Source organism: Pongo abelii, chromosome 1, assembly GCF_028885655.2.
Source record: "Pongo abelii isolate AG06213 chromosome 1, NHGRI_mPonAbe1-v2.0_pri, whole genome shotgun sequence".
NCBI classification, from domain to species: Eukaryota; Metazoa; Chordata; class Mammalia; order Primates; family Hominidae; genus Pongo; species Pongo abelii.
The window spans coordinates 36183927-36207482 of record NC_071985.2 but is presented as its reverse complement, the minus strand read 5'-3'; the positions used below and the strand labels follow the sequence as shown (position 1 = coordinate 36207482).

At 36.4% G+C, this 23556-nt stretch overlaps 1 protein-coding gene across 18 annotated transcripts in view; it reads left to right on the top strand.

The window, feature by feature from the left end:
- RPS6KC1 (ribosomal protein S6 kinase C1) overlaps positions 1-23556 on the top strand; it is a 328215-nt gene that overhangs the window by 183185 nt on the left and 121474 nt on the right. For all 18 annotated transcript variants that reach the window (XR_008509987.2, XM_054520581.2, XM_054520569.2 and 15 more), the window contains 2 exons: positions 4971-6566; positions 6838-6927. Coding sequence is in view for 17 of the 18 variants with exons in the window: in XM_054520581.2 (XP_054376556.1) it covers positions 4971-6566; positions 6838-6927 (1686 nt within the window). In the remaining variant the exon portion in view is untranslated. The remainder of the gene's footprint in view (positions 1-4970; positions 6567-6837; positions 6928-23556) is intronic.

The following is a 23556-nucleotide window of genomic DNA, read 5'->3' as shown; positions in this document are numbered from 1 at the left end:
TAATTTGGCAGTGAACAAAACAGAAGACTTTGCCTGCATGGAGCTTACATTACATTACATTATAGAGGCAGAACAGACAATAAGCAAATATTTAAGTAAATATATGACAGATGGAGGTAAATTTGCCATGGAGAACAATTAAAGGAAAGGGGAAGGGAATGCCAAAGGGGTGAGAGGGGTGGTTTGCTATTTTATGTAGGGTGGTCATCTTATTGAGAAGGAACATTTGACCAGAGACCTTCAGGAAGCGAGAGAGGGAGCATTGTGGATGTGTAAGGAAAGGATGTCTTGGTGAGAGAAAACAAATAGGTCCGCAGGCTTAGAGGCAGGGGTGTGCTTGGTGTTCAAGAAACAGCAGGATCAGTGTGGCTGGAGCAGAACAGAAAGAGCGGTAGGAAGAATGCTTAGAGAAGTGAGGAGGTAGGCAGGCAGATCCTGTATAGCATTGTAGGCCACGTTAAGAACTGGACTTTTATTCTAAATGAGATAAGATGTTATTGGGGCATGCTGAGCAAAGGAGTGATGAGATAGGGATCATTGGCTGCTCTGTGGAAAACAGAACATAGGAGAGCAGAAGGAAAAGCAGGGAGACCAATTTGGACATTGTTGCAGCACCCCAGGTGAAAATGCTGATGGCTTGGACAAGGTATTAGTGTGTAGGTCAGGGATCCCCGGGTCACAGACAGGTACCTGGAGGTGAGTGGCAGACAAGTGAACATTACTGCCTGAGCTCTGCCTCCTGCCAGATCAGCAGTGGCATTAGATTCTCATAGGAGCACAAACCCTATTGTGAACTGCACATGCGAGGGATCTAGGTTGCACACTCCTTCTGAGAATCTAATGCCTGATGATCTGAGGTGGAACAGTTTCACCCCAAAACAGTTTCTACCCCCCACCCCCACCCCTGTCCCCATCCATGGAAAAATTGTCTTCCATGAAACTGGTCCCTGGTGCCAAAAAGATTGGGAACTGCTGGCATAGGTGGTGAAGAATGGTTATTAGAGTCTGAATGTATTTTGAAGGTAGAGCGGGCATGATTCTGTTTTACGTGATTTCAAAGTTTTTGGCTCAAATAATTGAAATAATGGAGTTTCCATTTGCTAAGCTGTGGGAGAAGTAAGTTTAGAAGGAAAATCAGGGATTCCACTTTGGACATGTGAATTTGAGATTCTTATTAAATATTCAGGTGATGTTGAGTAGACAGTTAGGATATATCAGTCAGGATTTTAGGGGAGAAGTTTAAAATATTTACTATTCCTTTTAATAAAGCCCTTTCTTAAACTGTTTGAGAGAGAAAGGTGGGGAAACAAAATGTATTCAATCAAGGCCATGAGAGTTTAAGTTTCTAAGATTAGGGATTATGTAATATTCATCATATGTATGATAAATTAGCAAAATACTTGGTATTTAGAAGGTGCTCAGTGTATAATTGTTGAATACTGGGTCAGTCAAAGATGAAAGACCAAATTAAAAGACAGAAGTTGCAAAAGTCTCTGACTGTGGATATACAAAATAGAAAGGAGGTAGAAAAGAATTTCTCTCCAAGTTACTTAAGGCCCCAAGGAGTAAAATGATTCTCCTTTTATTAATTAGTTTTCTAAAATTATAAAACTAATTTATAAAATAAATTCAAACAAAATAGAAGTCTGTAAAGTAAAAATAAAAATTATCCCTTCCTATTCACTTTGTTGCCCAGACCTATTCCCCAGAAATAGGCACTCTTTTAACAGTAATTATATATCTTCCAATAACTTTCTATGTTTATAAACATTCACTCTCTACCTGTCTGTTTTTAAAAAACTTAAATGGGTGTTACATATTGCCTTGAGCTTGCATTTTTTTCAAGTTGAATTCCTTGGCCAAAAGATGATTTTGATTACTGTGATAGCAGTGTTTTATCGTACATATGAAATTTAAGTCCTAATTCTGACCAAGCAAATTAACAAACTTACTTTGCAATCTTATAGAAAAACAATAGACTTAAAATCTGAGGAGAGACAAAGAGTTTTAATTAAACATTATGAATTCTAATTTTTAAATCTTAAAATGGTTCAATATCTACAATTTTATGTGCTTCAAAAAGACTTAGAAAAGTATCATTTACAATCTTAGAGTGTTAAAAATTAGACAAATTTTATGTACTTTAGCAATAACAGGTTTTTTTTAAGGTTAATATATGTCTTTGGAAGAACATATGACCCCCAAAACGACATTATACTTATAGATCCTTATAGATTCTTACTCATAGATTCTTTTCCTTGAAAGGTTTTCAAAAAATTTGTAAAGATGTTATCTTTTTATAACTCAGTTTAATAAATATTTAATACCTGTTTTACATGCTAGATAGAGTCCTCTGCCTGCAGCTATTAAGACTTTACAGTCTCATGAAGGAGATAATAAAAGCATAAAAGTAATATTAATATGATGTAAATGTCATAAGGAGTATGAAGGTGGATGATAGAGGATTGAGAGAATATATATATTGTGTCCAGTTAAGGGATACAAAGAAATTGGTAAAAGAGAACAGATTCTGAAGGACCTTCAAGAATAGGTAAGATTTTCACAAGTGGATACTGGGGAAACTATTAGGAGAAAAACATTCCAAGTGTAAGCATGGTATGAGGAAAGCCCATCATGAATTCTTTGTTGAGTAGGGAGAGAGGACCAAATCATGGGTTGATAACTGTATTACTCAGGAGTTCAAATGCCTATGCAGAGTTGGTATGTGATTCAGTAGATGGAGGGAACTTGGCTTCTTGAATGCAGAAATGGCATAAGATCTGTGCTGAAATAGAAGATTAATTAGGCAGCAATTAGTAGGGTAGAGTGATACAGGAGGGACTTAAAGTAAGGATCTAGTTGTAGTTATAGCATTATCCCCAAAAAAGAAGACTTTAAGTACATTGAATTTTAGATTTCAGTAGTTTATTCAGGTGGAATTGGCCTAGGAATGAATGAAGCTTTTCTTAGAACTTTATTAAAAGGTACCATTTCTTGCTGATCAGTGGAACTTTATGGATTGCTTATACGGTATATCTCATCATCTGATTTAACAAGCAGTGACTTTTATGTCCTGCACATTGTGTAGGCAGTAGACATGCAAAGTTGAAAAAGACTTGATCCTTTCCTCAAAGTAGTCATCATCTAGGAGAATTGAAAACCACCCAAATCATTTTATTTGGATTGCATAAAAGAATCTTAGTTTTAGGTTCAAGCATTGTTAGAGTGCCACAATATAGGTATTTGTGGTAAGAGAATGTGAGTATTATTGTCAGTAGACTAAAGAATATAGACTCAATGCATAGCTCCTTTTAAACTTCAGTTGAAATATGGGGAAATGTGAAACACTGAGTATACTCTAAAGAGGACAGAAAGCATTAGCTAAGAAAAAAATGAGAGGAAAAAGTTAAATGCCGTAATATCCTGTACCACTAACTGTTATCAAAATGGGGAAGATGATACAGAAATTAGCTGGGTATGGTGGCACACGCCTGTAATCCCAGCTACTTGGGTGACTGAGGCAGGAGGATAACTTGAACCTAGGAGGTGGAGGCTTCAGTGAGCTGAGATCCCGCCCCTGCACTCCAGTCTGGGCTACAGAGTGAGACTAAGAAAAAAAAAAAGTTAAATAAATAAAATAGGGAAGATGGTTAACTAGATTGCTGCTACAAAGAGGTGTATGAGAATCCTAGGATTAATATTATGACAATTAGCCTTTATTGAGCATTTATTCTTTGCTAGGTACCACATCAGGTGCTATGTGTATTTATTGAATTTCTTGAAATGAAATGTGAAGTAGGAAGAGGTATTTTTGATGTTTCCATTGACTTTTTTACACATGCAATTGACTGTCAGTGGTTATTTTCCTTAAGGTTTAGGCATATGATGCTTAATGATTACAATAAATATGTGCTGAAAAATTGTCTTCTTTATATGAATAGAGGGATTTATTTTTAACACATTATTCTTAATTTTTCATTTCTTTGCAACTACAATTCTGTCTCCACAAAGTATACTTCTGCAGTTACTGCTTTTGAGATTTCTGGATCAAATTTAATTAATTATTCTTTCTTCTAATACTGTTTCTAGTCACTACTGTTATAGCAGGTTTTTGGTACTTAGCTATAATTGTTTAATGTAAAAATTATAATTGACAAAGGGATTGAGGTGTTTTAATGGTTAAAATGAAAGAAAACTATGGTGAAATAATAACTACAAGTATTGCTGGTAAAATACTGGATTTTTTTTTATTTCTCTGATTTACATGAAAGTGATTTTTATGATTTTAGTTTTAAAGATGTATGTCAGAATACACAGTCAGAATTTCCATAGCTTGCTTCATTAATGGTTGCCCAATTAATTTTCCTCAATAGCTTTACTTATATAACATATTACATGTAAGGCTGGGCATAAAAGGGGAAATATTAATATGTCATTTATAAAGGCATAATTATATACCACATGCCAAATTCCTCCATTCCTGGACTGGACATTTTCAAAATGGAATAATATTGTTGATTTTTTCCCGCCATTGTAGTATACAATTTTAAACAGCACTTATTTATGTATTTCCACTTGACCAAGGGGCCATGCGTGAAAAAATTATTATATAAACAGAACAGAACATAATCAGATGTTTCTAAGACTAAATGATATTTAACTTTAGAGTAGAATTTTAGCTGTGAAATTTCACATTAGTATGTGTTATAACTAATTTCCCTTCAAAGGAAGAAATAGGTTGTCACTTAAAAAAAATTGATATCAGGAGATATACTTGAAACCATACTCACCAGTCAGCAATAACAAGTATTTTATTAAATATGCTTATCTTATGGCACACTTGATATTAATGGGTATTATTGACTTGTTTTGATTGATTTTTAAGATAGTTTTTGTTTTTCTAATGGCTTAAATAACTGTCAATTTGGAGATCTTAATACTTTTGTTTGTTTTGTTATACTTGTTCACAGGTGGCAAACTGTGGTCATATATCAGTAAATTTCTAAACAGAAGTCCTGAAGAAAGCTTTGACATCAAGGAAGTGAAAAAACCTACACTTGAAAAAGTTCACCTGCAACAGCCAACTTCTAGTTCTCAGGACAGCAGTAGCTTTGAATCCAGAGGAAGTGATGGTGGAAGCATGCTTAAAGCTCTGCCTTTGAAGAGTAGTCTTACTCCAAGTTCTCAAGATGACAGCAACCAGGAAGATGATGGCCAAGATAGCTCTCCAAAGTGGCCAGATTCTGGTTCAAGTTCAGAAGAAGAATGTACTACTAGTTATTTAACATTATGCAATGAATATGGGCAAGAAAAGATTGAACCAGGGTCTTTGAATGAGGAGCCCTTCATGAAGACTGAAGGGAATGCTGTTGATACTAAAGCTATTAAAAGCTTCCCAGCACACCTTGCTGCTGACAGTGACAGCCCCAGCACAGAGCTGAGAGCTCACGAGCTGAAGTTCTTCCCCAACGATGACCCAGAAGCAGTTAGTTCTCCAAGAACATCAGATTCCCTCAGTAGATCAAAAAATAGCCCCATGGAATTCTTTAGGATAGACAGTAAGGATAGCGCAAGTGAACTCCTGGGACTTGACTTTGGAGAAAAATTGTATAGTCTAAAATCAGAACCTTTGAAACCATTCTTTACTCTTCCAGATGGAGACAGTGCTTCTAGGAGTTTTAATACTAGTGAAAGCAAGGTAGAGTTTAAAGCTCAGGACACCATTAGCAGGGGCTCAGATGACTCAGTGCCAGTTATTTCATTTAAAGATGCTGCTTTTGATGATGTCAGTGGTACTGATGAAGGAAGACCTGATCTTCTTGTAAATTTACCTGGTGAATTGGAGTCAACAAGAGAAGCTGCAGCAATGGGACCTACTAAGTTTACACAAACTAATATAGGGATAATAGAAAATAAACTCTTGGAAGCCCCTGATGTTTTATGCCTCAGGCTTAGTACTGAACAATGCCAAGCACATGAGGAGAAAGGCATAGAGGAACTGAGTGATCCCTCTGGGCCCAAATCCTATAGTATAACAGAGAAACACTATGCACAGGAGGATCCCAGGATGTTATTTGTAGCAGCTGTTGATCATAGTAGTTCAGGAGATATGTCTTTGTTACCCAGCTCAGATCCTAAGTTTCAAGGACTTGGAGTGGTTGAGTCAGCAGTAACTGCAAAAAACACAGAAGAAAGCTTATTCCGTATTTGTAGTCCACTCTCAGGTGCTAATGAATATAATGCAAGCACAGACACTTTAAAAACAGAAGAAGTATTGCTGTTTACAGATCAGACTGATGATTTGGCTAAAGAGGATCCAACTTCTTTATTCCAGAGAGACTCTGAGACTAAGGGAGAAAATGGTTTAGCGCTAGAAGGAGACAAGGAAATACATCAGATTTTTGAGGACCTTGATAAAAAATTAGCACTAACCTCCAGGTTTTACATCCCAGAGGGCTGCATTCAAAGATGGGCAGCTGAAATGGTGGTAGCCCTTGATGCTTTACATAGAGAGGGAATTGTGTGCCGCGATTTGAACCCAAACAACATCTTATTGAATGATAGAGGTCAGGAACTTTTGCAAATGCATTTCTTTTTATTCGCTGTTGCTTCCAATTAACTGAGTAGGCGTTTTATCTTGTAATTAGTATCTTCATTTCCTGTCTAGAGCTTCATTATCAGTGCAGCAAATTCACCCCCAGTAATAGCTTCTAGTACTTAATGATGCCATTATTCTTAATGATACTGTTTTTAGCTACAAAAGGAGTAATTACAGTTCACTTCTGCAGAAAATGGAAGAGAAAAATGTTTTGATTTCTCCTGTCGTTTTGTTTTTAGGACACATTCAGCTAACGTATTTTAGCAGGTGGAGTGAGGTTGAAGATTCCTGTGACAGCGATGCCGTAGAGAGAATGTACTGTGCCCCAGGTTAGAGCAATCTCCTAAAATGTTTCCCTCGAAAAAGTGGTTCGGCAGCTCTCATTTCTTTATAGAAGTTGTATTTTTGTATTGTTCACTAGCAGTTTATATATGTGTTGGATTTGGTTATCTGTTTAACCCTTCGAAAAAGAAAATTTGGGGCTAAACCAATTAATTCATAGGTATATATGTGTATGTATATATGTGTGTCCACATATTTATTATTGTTAAATGAGTTTATACCTAAGAACTGCAGTGAATTCTTAGAAATGTCTTAACTTCTTAGTGTTTACAAGGACCTTTAAATACCCTGACCCTCTTTAGATGCATGATTTTTTTCTTTCTTTCTTTTTTTTTTGAGACATACCTCACTCTGTCACATAGGCTGGAATGCAGTGGTGCTGTTATGGCTCACTGCAGCCTCCAACTCCTGGGCTCAAGCGGTCCTGTTGCCTCAGCTTCTGAGTAGTTGGGACTACATTTGTGCACCACCATGCCTGGCTAATTTTTTTAAATAGCATTTTTTGTAGAGATGAGATCTTTCTGTGTTGCCCAGGCTGGTCTAGAACTCCTGGGCTCAAGGTGCTGGGATTACAGGTGCATGCCACTACTCCCGGCTAATTTAAATTTTTTTTTTCTTTTAAAATAGAAACAGGGCCTTGCTGTGTTGCTCAGACTTGTCCTGAACACCTGGCCTCAAGCAATCCTCCTGCCCCAGCCTCTGGAATAGCTGGGATTACAGGCATGAGCCATGGTGCCTGGCACAATGGAGGTTTTAAAAACGCAATATGATTTTAGTGATGTGCCAACCTGGCATTTTATAACAAATGTTTATAGACGAAACAGTTTTATCTTGCTTTTTCTGTATTGTCTTTATTTTTTAAAAATTAGAGATTTATTCTGTGGGTATTAGATCTTTTATTGACAATTATAGGTAGCATAAGCATATGAATTGCATTTGAGTTGGTTTTTCTCAGTCATCAGTGCAGACAGGGCTGTATTATGAATCCAAAGTTTGTTCACCTTTTGCTTACCATTTAGCCTCTTTGGATGGCCAGAGTCACTTCACCTGTCACCCTATTGGCCTTCAAAGGAGTTTCAAGCCGATTTTTTTTTGACATAATCTGCTTAGGTGTTGATCAATATAGTATTTAATACTTAACAGCTAACTAATATATTGATGCTAACCTTGTTTCTCTGCATAATGGGAAGTGATGATAATAAGGATTAAAAGAGCTAGATTGTTTCTAGTTACAACTTTCATTGTTAAGAATTATTTCTGCAGTAGAGAATACCAAAGTTTTCCAGTCTATAAAATAAATTCCTAAAACGTTCCTGAAAGCAACTATTAGGGTTTTCTTTTCTTTCCTCCTTCTTTCAAATTAAGACTGTTTGGTTTTTATTTATTGTTAGAGACAATAGAGCACACTTACATTTTTTTTCTCAAATAGATAATGTGATGTTATGTTTTGAAATCCTGTTAGTTAATAGGATAAAAAATTTCATGTTGAATTCACTTTATTACAGTTACTCGATTAAAAAAAAAAAAAAACAGATCCTCCCGACTTTCTAATTTGATAAGAAATAACATTTTAGGTTCCAGTGTACTTAGAAATATATTTGTTAATTATAATGAATTTGGAAGTTTTAGAATCAAACTTAATTTGGGAGTTTTTCTGAGTCAAGCCTGTTACATCCTAAAGTGAAGTGCAATGGGAACCATATAACAAAACAAAACCACACATTTATGGAATATTGTTTAATATTTGTAAGTAGTTTCTTATTTCCTATTTTTGTTGTTACTTTCTTTTTTTTCTCCTGGTTCCTAGTAAGTGTATATATTGTTACTTATTGGAAACTATCTGTAAATTTGTGCTTGAGCATTCTAGCAGATTATTTTTCTTTATTCTCAAGCACAGTCATATTTACTTTAATATCTATAACATATTGGTATCCTGAGAGTTTTAATATATGTGGAACAGAACCATATTACATTCATCAACAGATACACACTTCCAATTTCATATACTGAAATACCGAATTTAATACAGATCAGTTTCTAAGTTCTAATTTTTAAGTCTTGTCCCAGAAATTACAATTCTCTTAGTTGACCAGCAGGTGGCAGTCTACCATTAATGGATTTTGCTGTCCTCTTCCAGGTTGTCCTTCACTAGCATTTGAAAAAAGCTGTAGTCTGAAGAGGTGCTTTGTTGTCATTATTTGCATAAAAGAATTGTACTTCCAAGCTTTGTGAGTTGCAAAAGTGTTCTAGTGTTATGGCATGCTTTGTGAACAATGTGGAAAGGCTTTCCATTCATTGGGCCTGTTAATTTTAGCAACCAGGTAAAACAAAACAAGTAATGGCCTTAACAGAAAAGTAATACCAGTGTTCTTATTAAGATGACCTTACATCTAGAGAGTTATAGAACTTGGTTAAGTCTATGTGCCCGTACCCCTTACTTATAACTCAAGGGAAATTGGAGCAAAAATTTGTGAATTAGTTTGCCCCAAAAGTTCATAGGCAGTGCTACTGATAAATCAAAACTACAAATAGGTTTTCCTCTCCTCAAAGGATGGAAGCAATGATAATATGTTAATATTTCAATGCTTAAAAATACAAATCAGTAACTACATGGGGCATATATTGTTTAACCACCTTTTGATCTACCCTTAGGAACACTAAGGGTTGAAGTAATTTCCTTTCATGTGATCCCCTCCCTCTTACTTCCCAAGTCTAACCTTAGTATTATTGTCCAAGTAACTCTAAAGCATGTTAAGCAGCTGATGTTTGGTTAGAAAGAAAAGTTGTCACAAGATTATGATGAGAGCAACTCACTTCTGTTTAAACAGTGTGCACCCTCTACCCTGCCACTTCACCTCCCGGGAATCCTTATCACATATTTGTCCTGAAAACATTATCCACCTGCCCTGTACTTTATAATATCAGCAGTGTATCTTTTTATCTTGTGGATGATGTGCCTTTATATTTTGAGAAAAATTTCCAGTAACAGATTTGATTTGCATGGACAGAAACTTGAGCAAATGCCAAACTAGCAGGGGGGCCATTATTCTGCTCTATAAATAAGTTTAAAAAAGAAAAAACACACACACAGAAACCTGTGAATCAACATGTTTTGGTCTAATTGAGGGGAAAAGCAAGACAGATAAATTTTGAAATGCAAATGATCACCTTCTGTTATTTAAGTATAGTTTCTGCCAACTTTGTGATCCTAGATTTTAAAAAGTCATAATTATTTCAACAATGTATACTCCCAAGGATGCCCGAGATTCACAAGTTTCTATAACAAAACTGAGAACTTTTTAAAAAGTTGCCACTTTTTTATATTAAAGAAAACAAATCCAACAACAAAAAGACAAAAACCATGGAGCTTTCTCTGTCTACATCTGTGAAAAAGCCAGCACATAAATGGCTGCAGCTGCAGACCCATCAAGAGGGTCTTGAGAATACGAATTCACTGATCAAACCCAGCCCTGTTTTCAAAGTAGAAGCCATTCCTTTTAGGTTCACTTTGTATCCTTAGATTATCTAGGATGATTCTCTAGAAAGGTTTTATTTTAAATAAACATCATTCATGGTAAATGGGTTCCTTTCATACCACAGAAACACAGAATGGAGTTCAGGAAGAGAAAAGGCAAAAGAAATAGTCCACAAAGTAGGAACAGATTGTATAGCATGACAATATAAATATAACACTGTCTGGTTTCCACATTAGGAGACTTCTAGATACTTTATTAGGATACTTTTACACAGGTTCTTCTGTTTTTTTGTTGTGAAGGATTACAGAATAAAAACTGGAGTAAATTGGTTATTTTTCTCTGGAGGACTTTCTTCCGGTTACTCTGATTTTATATCTGTTTTTATACACATACATACAAAAGTTTTAGCCAAAAGATTTTATGTGCTTTATCATTTGATTTATTAACTTATGATAATAAAGGATAAACCTTTGTTTATAGTGTTTTAAGTATAAAGGAAAAATAAAATGCCAAGAAAGTATTTTTTTTACTACTTTTTTTTCTTGACTCTTATCATTCAAAAACAGCTAGAAGATAGAACCTGTACTACTAAGCATATAAATTACAAAAAAAAAAACAAAACTGAGTCTGAGCTGGGAGGATTGCTTGAGGCTGTGAGTATGAGACTGCAGTGTGCTATGATCATGCCTGCGAATAGCTACTGCACTCCAGCCTGGGCAGCATAGCAAGACCTTGTCTCTTAAACAAAAATACAAGAAAATGATATTTGAAAGCTTAATATACAATCTGAGACAAGTGCATAAAATTATTTGTGTTAGTTAACCTAATATAGTCACTTAAGTTTCCCATTCTAGTCTTGAACAAGTTGATATGGTATCCTGTCAGTGTGTATCCTTCACTTTTATTTTCTGCCCCATTATGAGTCTTTAATTTTAAATGCTTGAAATTTACATTGATATTTGTCATTGAATACTTTTCAGACTTGAGAATTTATAGGTGCATATGTGTGTAAATTGAAGAAGTCCAAAATGCTTTTCACTGCTGCCCGATCTCCATGCTCCCAGATGTCAAATGACAGCTTTGCTTCCTCTCTTAGGCAATTTCACACTTGGAAACAGCTCACAGCTGACGGTGAAAAGTGAAACATAGAAAAATCATGCTGAAAACTATCTGTAAAAATTCAGTTTTAGAGCATGACATTTATTGACTACCTTTCTTTGCTCTTCTAGCCTGACTTTATCAAATAACCGATGAATATATTTTGGGGAATAGTTTCCCCTGCCCTTCTCCATAAACATGCTTTCCATGGCATTTGTTTCTTTTTAGGCTTGGAGCTCCATGTAATAGTTATGTATCTGATAATTAAAACTAGGACTCAGACCATGGATGGAGTTTAAAATATCTTGAGGCTATCAGAAGTTTTTAAGGTTTAGAATATTTAGACGGAATTGAGAACTACCAAACCTGCATATTATCTCAGATCAGGTATTAACTCATTGCTTGACCTCGGGAAATTTATTTAAGACTTTCTAGGCCTCAATTTAACAGTAGTAAAATAGATTTGTTGGATATAAGTAAAATCACAGATGTCAGATCATCTGACATCATCCTTACACAAAATGTACTCAAAATTGAAGTTTATCTTATTAACGCAGGATTTTTCCCCCAAGGGTAAATATTGATTTCTTATCTAATGTTAGTAGAGTTAAAAAATTATTTCATTAGGATGACTGAGTATATATTTTTACTCATTTATAGAGTTTGTATATAAAGTATATCATGTGGAAATAAGGGATTTATGGAAAATACTTTCATTTAGAGGAATGAAGCCAAAACAACTTTTGTTTGGGGTGAAAGTTGAATGTCAAGATTCTCAACAAACAAAATTGTTTAAATAAGAAATATTTAGATATGATAATTTATGGGACCTGGATAATTTCAGCAAACATGAGAAATCTAATTTTAAGAATGTGAGATTGATAGAGAAAGCAAATAAATACAGATGTATATTTCAAAATAATAATGACATAACCAGGAGATACTACTTTTTTCCCTAAAACAGAAGAAGGTGGCAGCAAGAGGGAACTATAGGAATAATTTTGAGTAAAATATTTATGGTTAATATTTAAATATTATGTTTCAGACAGTAACTGTTTTATTTACCCTTAAGCAAAACTTCAGCAATAGCTAGCTATCTTGTACATAGTATTTTAATGTTTTCCTTGAATGATTAACAAGTATGTTTAGTCCTTTGCCCTCAGTTCTTATCGTCATAAAAACCAAATCTATTTATTCTTCAGGAGAACCAGGTAATTTTTCAGTTTGCCATAGAATAGTGAGACTTTTCCACTGAAGAAAATTTATTGATACACTTCACCACTGTATATCCATGAAACTTGTAACGTGAGTATAGAGTACAAGCAAAAAAGACTTCAAGTTAACACAAGTCTTACCTTGTCTAGGCAAGGCCCTTGTGGTGCAAAGAAGATTAAAGGATCACTTTAGGAGGACTTGAGGGTCTAGAACGCTGGAATCCATGGGCCAGTCACCATCACATCTCAGTTAAGGTTGCTCCATATTGAAACAGACTATTCTGAAATCATGATTCTCCTATCAGGCCAGAATGTGATTTGTCTCTAGTGGTGAGAATGAGACAAAGTAAGAGCAAAGAATTCAGTCCCTGTTATTTGGCATCTTAGCAAATGACACATTAGCACATCCCAAGAGAAGTTTAATGAACTGATGTTTTGATACAGAAGAGGTGAAAAACAATATCTCTGTACATTTCATAATACTACCTGATATTTGGAGTGGAGGGTTTATGTCAAGCTTCAGATTATTAAAAATAAGTTAATCTTAACCTTTTATTTACCCCAAACCTTTTTTCTTGATGATCTTGGGCAAATTTCTTTTTCAGAAGAGGAACATGAGACTAGAGACTTACAGTTTAAAGTATTAGCTACAGTGTAATGCATTTTATTTTTCATATCTCAATTGACTTTTGTCAACTATTCAGTAATTGGCCTCACCAATGCATTATTATAAAGAAGTGAACTGTCTTTTGCCTCTGATATTTAACAAAGATGTAATGCTGAGTCTTAAATATTATATACCAGAGCAATTGGCTAACTACTTTTATCAAATCATCAGTTTCTGTATCCCATAACATTTTGTAAATTTTAATCTCCATTAGGTTACCAGGTCTTATTCCTTCTAAGCAATTCTTCACAAATTCTTCCTTCGAATAAATGTTTAAAAATGCTAAGGTTTTTAAAAATGAGTGAGGATAAGGCAAGTAGGATTTCTGAAGCTCCTTTAATAGCCGTGCGTGTAGCTCTCTGCCTAACACAGCAGCAGAGCAGCAGAGAGAGCGCAAGCAAGCGAGAGAGCTATGCCTGTCATTCTCACAATTTTCAGTTAGCCTTTTTCTCATCAATCAACTGTAATGGCTTTGGTTGGGTAACACTGTGACACCTAATGGCTATTCAGAATGGAGTTGTTGTGATATGATCAATGGAAAATGGGGCATGCTGTTGGTTTTTTCCTACTAGAAATACAGGGTGAGAGAGTAAGCAAGATTGTTTACAGCTCAGAATTATAATTATAATCAGTCAACCAGAATCATGTGGTAGTTACTCGTTTCTTATTTTATCTCACAAGAAAACCGTATAGTAATGATACCTATAAACTCCCTTGAACAAGTAATTCTTGGCTCTGGAGTGCCGAATCAAGTGAAATTAAGGAGTTTTGACTTAAGTTGTACAGGTAATTGCAGGAAAGCTCAGAACATGGTTGCCAGGTCACCACGACAACAAGAAATTCAGAGCTAGGTAGTGGGAGAAAAGTGGAATTAGACATGTAGCCAAGCCTAGCCTGAACTAGCTGAGTGTGGTCTGTACTCACATCCAGTTCCCCACAATACAGCAGGCCCAGGGATTCAGGTAATTGAATTACCTAAAAACCAACTGAATAAATGATGAGGTGGTGGCAGGAAGCGAGGCTAGAGACGGAGGTGAGCCAAAAAAGCGAATGTGTATAGGGTGGAGCAGCACCACATATCCCCTGTCACCTTGCAGCACTGGGAGAAGAGCGGGGGCCCCAGCTGCTGCAGACTTCTCTCTCTGGAAAGTGCCAGTCTCTGTCATTGGTCTTCTCTGGATAATACGCTAATTAGAGTAATGTGATTCCAGGAACTTTCAAACAGTTCATGTACCCTGCTCAACAAATACAGCATTTGAATAAGCAATTGAGTACAATGCTGGAGGACTTTATGGAATATAGAATGGATAATTAGGCAGTCAATGTTTTCTGAAATAGTATAAAATAAGAAAAAAGGAGCAAAATGCCCATTTGAAAGGATGGGCTAGGAAATGAAAATTCCAGGCTCTAGTTAGTCTATCATGTAAGAATGAAGATCTGCCTCAGAAATGTGAGACTATAGGGAGGTTTCTTCTGTCTGACTTGACTCATTTCAAGTACAAGGCCCCTGTGAACAGCTTTGTGCCTTTGAACTTGTAAACTTTAAGCTATTAAACTTTGATGTTTTAGTTTATAACTATTGGAGGAACATTCCAAACCTGGAATTAAAATGAAATTTTATTCTCATAGTTGCTATGGCTTTTAGTTTTGCTTTCGGTTGTAACATTTTCTATTGTCATATACAAAGCTTAAAAAAAATTGTCTCTGTATTTAAAATAATATCCTGGCTAGGTAGTGTAGTTGTCCTACAATACATTTAAATGAATTTGTTTTTGATAACATTTAAAAAATATTTCTAATTGATACAAATGATCTCACCAGCCCACCAGCCAAAATAGAACCAGCTTACAAATTTGTGGCACATTTTATGGAATTAGGTGCCTAAATTCCTTTAATTGAACAGGGATAGAAAAAACCTTGAGTTATCTCCCAGTCCTGTCTTCTTCATTCCCCCAGGGTTTTTCAGCTTTTTTTTTTTTTTGAGACAGAGTTTTGCTCTGTCACCCAGGCTGGAGTGCAATGGTGTGATCTGGGCTCACTATAACCTCCACCTCCTGGGTTCAAGCAGTTCTCCTGCTCCAGTCTCCCAAGTAGCTGGGATTACAGGTGGCCACCACCATGCCCCGGCTAATTTTTTGTATTTTTAGTAGAGACGGAATTTTGCCATGTTGGCCAGGCTGGTCCTGAACTCCTGACCTCAGGTCATCCACCTGCCTGGGCTTCCCAAAGTGCTGGGATTACAGGCGTGAGCCACCATTCCCAGCCCAGCTTTCTTTTCTTGATGTAGCACACGCCACCTGTGCCAGAGCAAACTGTACCATCCAGAGGCAGTCATTGTGCTTTGCATGGGGAGCACTGGAAGGTGTCCATTCCACCACCTGAGTTTAGGCTGCCTTCATCTCTTGCCTGGAATAGTGCAGTCAGCTGACTGGCCTCCACTCTCACCCTCTAATCTTTGTTTCTTCCTGCTACTGAGTATGCTTTAGATAATGTTTTAAACTTTTTAGCCTACAACTTGTAAAAGTGCAAAAGGACTTGATGTAGATCTGCATGCTCAATGGAACTTAAAGAAAATGAATGTGATGAGGGCTTTGGAGGTACTTTGAATGCCTTGAATGGACAGTGCTACAAAATACAAGATTGATATATTTATTCAACAAACATTTATTAAATGCCTCCTGTGTCCCAGGCACTGTGCCTAGGAGCCAGAAATAAAAGACATAATTGGTATAATATTGACGTCACTTTTGAAGATTTACATGAAAAGGAGTCTACCCAAACAGAAGAAATATACAATTGGTTAACTAGGATGTTAATAGACCTTTATAGGTGAATAGTTGTATTTATAGAATGATAATTTTCTGAGCTAACAAAAGACATGCTTAGCTGTCCCCCTTCCCACAGTTTAGTTCCATATATTGTCGGATACAAAAAATGCTTTCTTCTGTGTTTCTTTCTCTTTGCTCTTTAGTCATCAGCTGCAGTGGAAGACTAATGCTCAGCCCCTGCATAGAAAATCTTTATACACAGCAAGAGCTGGTGAGAGAAATTGACTAGGATTTTGTAATTCTAGTCCCTTTCAATTAGCAACAGATGCTGCAGGGAAAGATTGTCTGTGTAGGAACACAGTACTAATGTTTCTGTGCCCTAGCTGACATGGAATGCTCATTGCAAAAAGAAAGATGTTCTTTTCCTTGGTTGAAGTTGTCACCAATGACAGATTAGATTTTTTTAACCTTTCTCTACTCCTAAATCCATTAATGAAGTCTGACTCCCTTGGAAGAAAGTTAAATTCTTGACCAATTGTAACAGCATTTCTAATTGAACACTTACAGAATTTATAAAAAGTTTAGACATTCCAGCTTCCTTTCTGATAGTATAAAGGTATACATTGTGCTTAATTTTAAGGTTTATAAGAATTTGCCTTTGTTCTTATGTTGTCTTATTTACCAGAGATCTTTTTTTGATCCTGAAAGTTAATATATTTTTGTTCCTTATGGTTTTTTTCCCCCAAAGAGAACTTTGGAATCCTTAAGGTCAGATATTTAAAGTGAAAATTTTTTATTATTTTGAGAAAAAATCCTATGGCATTAGAAAACTATATTTATCTTTCACCTTCTTCCCTAGTGTATTTACTACTGATTATCATTTTAATGTGTTGTATGGATCTTGTGGCCTTAAAATTGGCCTATCATTCTGATATTTGGATAAAGCATTATGTTACTTATGTGATAAATTCTTCCAGCATCTAACTATTGGTTTATTTTGAGTATTACATGAACACTTTATTTACAATGATGGCTGCTTTTTAATTAAATTTTATATGACTTCTTAATAACAGTTCCACAGTTGCTATAACTTTGAGAGTGAAAAGAAATGAGTCTTTTAAGATTCTATTCACTTAAAAAAGCCTAGTTAAGAAAAATAGTTTAGGAGTTCTAAATTACAATAGAATTTCTCTATAAGTGAAATTCTCTTCTAAGAAGATTCTGAACATATTGTATTTCCTGCTGTATCTTGGGGAGAGAAGATAGCAACAACAGAATATATTGCCAGAAGGAGGTTATGGACTTGTCTCTGGGAATTTTTGGAATGGGGATGGGTAACTATATTGTTAGTAAAGGTAAAGTGACGAATGAGATGATCTATGTGGTGCTCCTTTAGTGGAAAAACCAGGGAACTGAGTCAGATGGCCTCACCAGTCTGACGGTGTGTCTTAACACATATCTGTAAATGTGGAATATCAGATTCCCTTATTAAGCATTTTAAAAGTGATGTCTTTTAAAGAAAAATAAATTCTGAATTTGGGATGTTGAAGGCCCCGCAATTGCTTAAAATGCAAGATGGTTCTTGTTTATAAAACTTTATGGAAACGTTTTCGTTTAAAGCTTGAGTTTAACTTGCAGTTTCTAGTTTTCTCAATTTTCGATTCAATTTCCAGTATAATGTTAGATCTGTCTTTGGTTATTTTTGCGTCATGTCTTTGACAAATCCATGCAGTTTAAATTGTATAATCTTAAAAGGCAAGTCCTGTACCCTTAGATAAGCATACATCATGAAGCCTACATCATGATTTTAGTATGTTGGAATCACATAGTCTCTCCAATGTCTTTCAAACTTCCTCAAGTCTGAGAGTGTGTACTGTTCTTCTTTCCTTTCCTTTCCCATCGCTATATAGACATCTTATGGTTGAGTCCAAGCTTTCTGCTTTTTTGCTCCTTTACTTTTGGGAGCCAAGCTTATTATAGTTGCAGTTCTGGATTTAGGGTAAACATTATTATTTTGGCTGTAAGAGGGAGACTTGGAAGACTCTGAATATCATAAGGACTATAAAACTTTGTTATTCTGTGTTTTAGCAAGCTCTTTGGCAATATGGGCTACCAAGACAGCATTATTATTCTGAAAAATATCTTGGCTTATTGAAGAGTGTTCTATGAGGTGTTAAATATGAGTAAAGCAAAGGTAGGCAAAGCACATTTTATGTTTTGATATCTTTGTTTTATTTAATCTTATTTATTCACTTGTGAAATATGATAGTTTGAATCATTAGTATGAATCAGTAAGATTCTATATTGTAGTTAGAATATCAGAATACTGAAGTGAAATTTCTAGAATTTTATTAAACAGTTTGCACATGTTTGATGTCCTTAAAAATTTATGGATGAGTTGAAATTTAATCAGGAGCTGATTCTGTGTCTCCATTACATTAAAAGATGATAATGGTTAGATTTAGTGACCCTGATTCATTTCACTTACCACCAGGTAATTAGTCTTTTAGGGAAAGAGAGGAGTGGCTATGTATAGAAAGGAGAAAAGGAAGAAGATTGAGGAATGCTTGCTCATCTTAGCATAATCCACTCTTTGGGCATCTTAGGTTAATGGAGGGAGAAGAAGTTATGAGAAAGGCTCATGAGTGCTTTTGAAAACACTTTCAGGATCATAAAATTACAGATTATAAGAGGCTGAAAGAATGTTAGAGGTCTGGCTCTTCTCATTTTCAGAGAAGCATAGTGATATACTCAGCCAAGCTCAAACAGCAGCATAACCAGAGCTCTGGCAATACATCTGTTTGACTTAAGGACAAAAATCCAGGATTCTTTGATATCACCATCTCTTTTTGAGTTTTTGTGGGAATAAACTGAGAAATTGTTTTCTGAGGTAATAGTTTGTTTTTCTCTGATCATGTTTCTTAATGCCTGTAGTGTGCCACTATACTTGTGGAGAATAAGGATACTGTTTACCAAGCCTAGAAATTGCAATTATAGAATGTAGTGATAGGGAATGGGGCATGCCCAGAAACTTAACACCTTGTGTTTTATAGGAAAAATGTTTTGAAAATCGGCAAAAAAATAAGTGGTAGAATTTATCCTTTAAAATATTTTTCTAGGCCAGGCGTGGTGGCTCGTGCCTGTAATTCCAGCACTTTGTGAGGCCAAGGCAGGAGAATTACTTGAGCCTGGGAGTTTGAGACCAGCCTGAACAACATGGTGAAATCCTCTGTCTACAAAAAATAGAAATAAAAAAATTAGCCAAGTGTGGTGGTGCATGCCTGTGGTCCCAGCTACTTAGGAGGCTGAGGTGGGAGGATTGCTTGAGCCCAGGAGGTCGAGGCTGCAGTGAGTCATCATCCTGCCACTGCACTCCAGCCTAGGTGACAGGATGAGAACCTTAAAAAAAAAAAAAAGGAAAACAAAATGTTTTTCTACTTGTTTCTAGAGATTTTTCAAATTTGAGGTAGGAGTTAAAGGGGATTTCTCAAATTCACTGTATTATTCTTTTAAAATAGCCTCAGAGACTTATATGGTATTTCTTTTCATTCTCTACTTTTGATTTTAGGCACATATACCTGATGTTTGTAGTAACTATCATGTTGCCTTATATATAAATCAGTGTTGTTGGTTTATGCTTAGATTTTTTATATAGAGTTTGCAAGTAAAGTAGTTTTAGAGTAGTGGTCTTTGACAGCCACACAACCTCAGGCTTCTTTTTGGCAATACAGTTTCAGCGTGTATCTTAAAATTTTTAATCTAAGAATTACTGATATTTAAGGATGTTAAAAGGGCAACCAAGTAAAGTCCTTTGTTCTGATAATTGAAAGAATTTTTTTTTCTGTTTTAATACCTATAAAGAAATTCTACAACTACTTACCTTCACCTGTTCTAATATTTAAGCTTCCTAGCTGTTAGGAAGTTCTTCTTTATATCTTACCTAAATACAGCCTAAATACAGAACTCTTTATCGTAGCTTAGAGTCATGTATGAAAATCAAGGACAGTTGGTCATGATACCAATTTCACATTAATTAATGAATCTCTGCTTGATATAAAGTCATTTTGAACAGTTTCAAGCTGCATTGTTAAGGGGATGGATTTAAAAATTATTCAATGTCTTCTTTTCTGGTATCCATGAAAAACCAATTTACCTTTTTACAGTTGTTATCCTTCTCTACTACTCCGGTCAGATTAAAGATGACATTCAGCCTAGCTGCCTTCGTAGTTTCAAAAGCAGTTTTCCTTAGATGGGACCAGCAGTGTCTTTAGGCCTAAGTGTGTTAGAAAGCTGAACTAATCATATCCGAGAGGAGGCAAGAAAGAAAGTCAATGGGGAGGAAATGAAGCAGGCTGTCCGTGGAAGAGAGGAGATGAAGATCCAGGAAAGATGGAAAATGGGGAGTGGAAGAGGTAGACTGTGGCTGACAGCTTAGCTAAAGTGTCTCCAGCAGTTATCTCAGGTGCCGCTTGGTGTCTCGGACTAGCTAGCAAGCCCACTGAGGAGTGGGAATGTAAGTAAGCTTTGCAGAGGTGTCCGATCATGTGGCTTCCCTGGGCCACATTGAAGGAAGAATTGTCTTGGGCCACATAAAATACACTAACACTAACGATAGCTGATGAGCTAAAAAAAAAAAAAAGTCACAAAAAAATCTCATAATGTTTTAAGAAAGTTTACAAATTTGCATTGGGCTGCATTCAGCCCACAGGCTGTGGGTTGCACAGGCTTCCTCTAGGGGATTCTTAGGTCTCTTGCTGCTTGTGTTGTCTCCCATTCAGATTGGGGCTCATCAGACACTGTGGCAATCCACATTTGGAGCAGTACATTGGTCATTATTTACCTGTTAAGGACCCTGGCAGAAGATTACTTAGGGATTTCAAAGCAGCGTAAAGCCTAGTTCTTAGACGCTGCAGTTGAGCAAGTTCACAGAAACCAATACAGGAATCCACCTTGTCTGTCTCATGAGTGCCTCTCAAATTTTTCTGCGTATGTACTTGACTATAGAAGTGATATGAAATGAGTATCCCAGGGGACCAGTGAAATAAGATTCTGAGGTTTCTTTGAAGTCTTTTTATCTTGCAAATCCATGCAAATTTTACATTGTGTTCCATAATGATCTATTTATTTTAAAAAATATTAATAGTAAAACAATACTCCATCCCCTCCCCACATACAAAAGTCTCTGAGGCTCAGGAATATGGACTGTGCTTATCTTGTGGCTTCAAGAACACACTCCCCCTCAGCCTCCCTACTAACACATTTCATCTGGGGTGCATGTTCCCTGCAGTGGTGTGGAAAACAAACATAATGTATAGCTTTTGAGGATCTAGGCTACGTTGTTGGTGGCACTTTGGACCTTTTGCTGAATTTAAAAGGTACCTTTATAAATATGTTAGCCATTGATTAGACAGACCCATCTGGGCAATCCTCTGCTCAGTTTTAACTTGGAACGTCATGAGCAGAGACTTAGAATGGGGCTTCAGTCTAGAGCTCCTTAGCACATGTTATTAGACCCTATAAACCATCTCATTAATTTTTACATCTCTAAGTTAACTGGATCAGATGTCCTGCTTCTTCTTGGGCACATAAATAACAATATTCTCTCCCAAAGTCACCATACCCAAATAAGTTCTTCCATAAGATTGCTTAGAGATTGTAAATAATTCATGTAAAGTATTAAACATGGTTTCTTACATGTAGTGAGCAGCCAGGAAATGGTAGCTGCTGTTTTATTATTGCTGCTATCATTATTGCAATGTGTACCTACTGTGAACAAAGCAGCATTATAAATGGGAAGTAAAGCTGGTTGGTGGCACATTCAAAACTGATGGCTGACAGATAACTTTGGATCTTGAATTGTAAACAGGTAAAACATTTTTTTTTTTTTTTTTTGAGATGGAGTCTTACTCTGTCGCCCAGGCTGGAGTCCAGTGGTGTGATCTTGGCTCACTGCAACCCTTGCTTCCTAAGTTCAAGTGATCCTCCTGTCTCAGCTTCCCAAGTAGTTAGGACTACAGGTGCACACCACCACACCTGGCTAATTTTTGTATTGGTATTTTTTATTTTTTTGAGATGGAGTCTCGCTCTGTTGCCCAGGCTGGAATGCAGTGGCATGATCTCGGCTCACTGCAACCTCTGCCTCCTGGGTTCAAGCAATTCCCCTGCCTCGGCCTCCCGAGTGGCTGGGACTACAGATGCGTGCCACTACGCCTGGCTAATTTTTTGTATTTTTAGTAGAGATGGGGTTTCACCGTGTTAGCCAGGATGGTCTCGATCTCCTGACCTCATGATCCGGCCTCCCAAGTGCTGGGATTACAGGCGTGAGCCACTGCACCCGGCCCATTTTTGTATTTTAGTAGAGATGGGGTTTCGCCATGTTGGCCAGGCTGGTCTCGAACTCCTGACTTCAGGTGATCCTTATAATACTAAAAAGTATACACTGCTTGTGATATGATTAAAGAAAATGGAGCAAATGAAATTCTTGAACAAAAAGATACTTAAGAAATAAAACCACTAACTATACTAGGGGAAAAACTGATTTTAGCTTCACATTATTTAACAATGTGGCCAAAGCATAGAATTCTGTGGAGGAATAGTGCCTAGTACAGTGCCTAATTTGTGCTGCTTCATGTGTGTTGGTTGAATGAATATGATGGGTTGATATCTTATTATGGAAGCCGAATTGTATATATATACCTGATTAAGCAAGAAATTGGAATGTTATCTGATGGTCAGTGAGAATTTTGAGCAGGGAAATGATGTCATTCATCGCTTGTTTTAGACTAGAAGGAAATGTACAAAAGGTTATATTTTATGATAGAACTATGATAAATTTCCCTTTTACTTTGCTAACATTTCTAAGAACACACACCCTTTATAAAGTCCAAGAGTAGACTTCCAAAGGTGATAGTGGCTCCCTGTGAAACAGGAATGGGGGTGAGGGTAATGTATTTGAATCTGGGAGGAGTAGCATATGTACTTTGAAAGAGAGCACCCAGGGATATGTCCTTCATGAGTATCATTATTTTAGAGAATCCTTGAGTATCAAATCATAGAGTTCCTAGAGCCCTTCAGCTCTAACCCTCATGTTATAGATGAGATCAAGTGAATTCCTTGACTCAACCCAGGACTCCTGATTCCTAGTTCATTGTTCTTTCTCATGCATTAAAGTTGTGGAAAAAACTATGCGGATGAACAGAAGGGAGGATTGGTTTACGTAGTTTTTCTTCCCTGCTCCAGAGTAACTTTTCCAACAAGCCTGAATGTTTTCATATCATCTTGCTGTACTTTAAAAATTTAAACATTTGTGTCAATTACATATTCATGTAGGTAATAAAAAAATCTCACTGGCCAGGTGCGGTGGCTCATGCCTGTAATCCCAGCACTTTGGGAG